General features: G+C 36.4%; 1 protein-coding gene across 1 annotated transcript; it reads left to right on the top strand.

Moving 5' to 3' along the window:
• The first annotated feature begins 1,065 nt into the window (after positions 1 to 1,065).
• LOC112468234 (glycine-rich cell wall structural protein-like) lies at positions 1,066 to 2,539 on the top strand. Its single transcript, XM_025037341.1, has 3 exons — positions 1,066 to 1,213; positions 1,857 to 2,169; positions 2,396 to 2,539. The coding sequence occupies exons 1-3, from the start codon at positions 1,129 to 1,131 to the stop codon at positions 2,412 to 2,414; spliced, it is 417 nt and encodes a 138-aa protein (XP_024893109.1). The 5' UTR covers positions 1,066 to 1,128; the 3' UTR covers positions 2,415 to 2,539.
• Positions 2,540 to 3,213: the final 674 nt, after the last annotated feature.

Genomic DNA, 3,213 nt, shown 5'->3' with positions numbered 1-3,213 from the left:
TTCATTATACAAATATTTACTAAGCTGCATACAAAAAATCAGCTGGTTATTAATAATTTTTATGATCTCGTTATTTGGACATATTCGGAGCGGAGGACGCTCCAGTCAAACCATTCATTTTGTAGGACAATTGTTTTTCCGAGTTTATTATTCAATTATCTTAACATTTCAATAAAAAACTTACTGTTAGTTAGACAATTTCGACACCCCACCAAATTGACATGTTTTACACCTGTGCACTTCATTAGCTACCTCTATCGAGAATTTTCACAGGGAAGACTTGGGCGTCTTGTCGAACCGAACCTACTCACGAAGATTTAGCCTGTTATTAATCACTGAAAAAAACAGGCGGTGGCTGCTGGACTATAAAGAAACAATTCGCACGATCATCTTTATTAGCGGTTCCCAAATTTTTTAGCTCTATTTTATTTTAAGTAGAACTTATTTAGCACGATATATTCATACAAAAATATTAAAATCTTTAAAATTATACTAGAATATTATTAATACTTTCAAAAGATTCTATAAGCAGTGTTAAATTATTTTAATTAAAGTTATTAATTTAGAAATTTTAATTACTTTCAATTAATTAATTAACAATTAGTTTAGAATTTTAGTTTCGTCAATGATGTACAGTAATTACTGTACGTTTAGTAATTACTAATTAAAAATTGTAAATTGATATTAATTAATATTAATAATTACTGTTGTAAAAACACTTTAGTTGACGATTTACCTGTATCTCTCGCGCTTCTTTGAAAAGCAGTTTGCGAATCAGATAAAGACGATTCACCAAGTGATACCGAGGATTGCTGGATCATCCGCTCGCAGACTGTCACGAAATAACGTTCCACCGAGTGAGCAGGAAGTCGTCCCAGGGACACAGCGGCAGCGGCGCATCATCGGTCCCACAACGACAAAGAAAAGGCTCATTTTGTTCGTGGTAATGATATGCGGCCGATTCAACGCGGCCGAAACTGCCCGTTTCGTATCTACGTAAACGTCGCAGCGTCGGGATATCCCAGAACACGTACGAGTCCGAGTCCCTGTATATAAAGACTGCCTGGCTTATTTTCTCGCCGTCATTTGGTACTGAATACCCTCGGCGGCACGGTCAGTATCGGCAGAATGTCAAGGATTGCAATCCTCTTGTTCGTTGCGCTGCTCGTCGCAGTTGCGGTAGCATTACCGGCGACCGCACCGCAATTCCAAGGTAAAGACAAAAACAGCTGTTACTCTCGCGAAAGTGTTGTGCGGGAAGTGAAATTTTGACATGTTGTCATTTTATCAGATTTGTATCGAGATTGTAAGATGTTCAGAAATTCAAATGTGTTATTAATTTGTCGTGTGCTTTTGATCCGTCTGGGACAGTTAATTACTTTTAAATTGTACAAACGTGTAGATATACCACGTATTAACGTATAGTTAAATTTTCAAATTTTTTTTGTTAATTGCAATTTGCGAGACAACTATCTTAAGAAGGTATTATCTGGCATATGATATTCATAAAAAATAGGTATATTAAAATTTTTAAAATTGCTAGCATATTTTCTATCGTTATTGAAATACGTTGATTGACAAAAAACCAGTTTATCTACTTTTTATAGTGACACTGACATTTCGACATATCTCGCGATTCATTACGCAAACGTACCCTTGTTGACAAAAATGTTGTATCAAGAGTTGATAAAACCTTGTGATTAAAATTTCTGATAGCAATCTCGAATCTATAAATATATATTGAATCGTCAAACAAATCGTCAAACTCAATTAATAACTATCTCCCCCTTTAATTATTTTTGAAGTGAAGTCTGAATTAACTAAGCCAAGGTTCAAATCTAAAACTTCTTATTCAGGTCTTAAAAAGATAGTCGGAGCAGCCGCGCCGGAGGAGCCCGCTCGTCTCAAACGTGCCTATGGTGGATACGGCGGTGGTTTCGGCGGTGGATTCGGTGGCGGATTTGGCGGTTTTCGCGGGCATGGTCATCATGGTTACAGAGGGCACCGAGGATACGGACACGGAGGATACGGACACGGAGGATACGGAGGATGCAGAGGAGGATGCGGGGGATATCCCGGCGGTTCTTTCGCCAACAGCGGAGCTAATGCTGGTTCAATAAGCACGCCGTTCGGTAGCGGTTCCTACGCGCACTCGTTTGCTAATTCTGGGTAAATATTACGAACCAACATTGCTGAGAATCTTTAACGGGTCGAGTTCGTCGAAAATATCTTACGAATAATTTTAAAACGTAAGAAAAAAGTTTTAGAGATAATCTTAATTATTAATTATAATTATTTGGTATAGGTATTGATCTCTCAATTATCATCTATGTTATTGTTAGGTGATAAAATTGTTTATTGGCATGCGACTCATGATAATATGTTTCGGTTGCAGTGGCGGCTATGGACGATGAAGGACTTAAAGAAACGCGACTATCATTGAGAATGGGCTCACGTGACAAGAAATTAATTATACTTGTGCACTTATTAAATGTATGAACTCATATTTTTACGCGGAATAAATTTATTTAAACAAAATATAAAACCCGTTTATCTCTGATTTATCCTAAGATCTTTTAATATATTGTTATTTGATATATTTTATTACTACTCATCAATTTCATCAATAAACTGCAGCTAATGAGGTAATTTAAAATGTAATTACATCTCGCAAATTTTAAATTTAATACACTATTAGATGTCTGATATTTCTCCGTTTCATCAATCTTTGATTAATGAATAATTATACCATCGATTGCAGTCTTTACTGCTCAAAATCCAATCAATCGTCGAATATTTTTGATCGCGAATCGCATTCAGTTTTAAGCGTAGAAACGTGACAGCCATTGGAAATGATTGTCATTCTGTGCAAATTCGAGAGTAGCGCGTCATCAGACGTCATCAGACGTCATTGGCAATTCTCTTATTCGTAATCCATCAAGAGACACGGTATTGTCTCGCGCCAAGTGATGTATCTATACGCAAACCGATGAGTTGAGAGACTCTTATATTATCAAATCTCAATAACGACTGAACCGATCAAGTTCTGAGTTAGGCTCAATCGATAGCTTGAGTTTGAATTATACAATAAAATGTGTTTTTATTTTTCGTGTACGTGTCTTACGAGACGAAAGGAGATATTAGTATTATTGTCTGTTGTTCCTTTCACTTTTTTGACACTATGCAGTACTAGCAAGCAAATTTTCTCACTAG

Source organism: Temnothorax curvispinosus, unplaced genomic scaffold, assembly GCF_003070985.1.
Source record: "Temnothorax curvispinosus isolate PA1 unplaced genomic scaffold, ASM307098v1 QBEX01018237.1, whole genome shotgun sequence".
Taxonomy (NCBI): domain Eukaryota; kingdom Metazoa; phylum Arthropoda; class Insecta; order Hymenoptera; family Formicidae; genus Temnothorax; species Temnothorax curvispinosus.
Note: the sequence above shows the minus strand (reverse complement) of the source record. Positions and strands in the feature narration are given on the sequence as shown.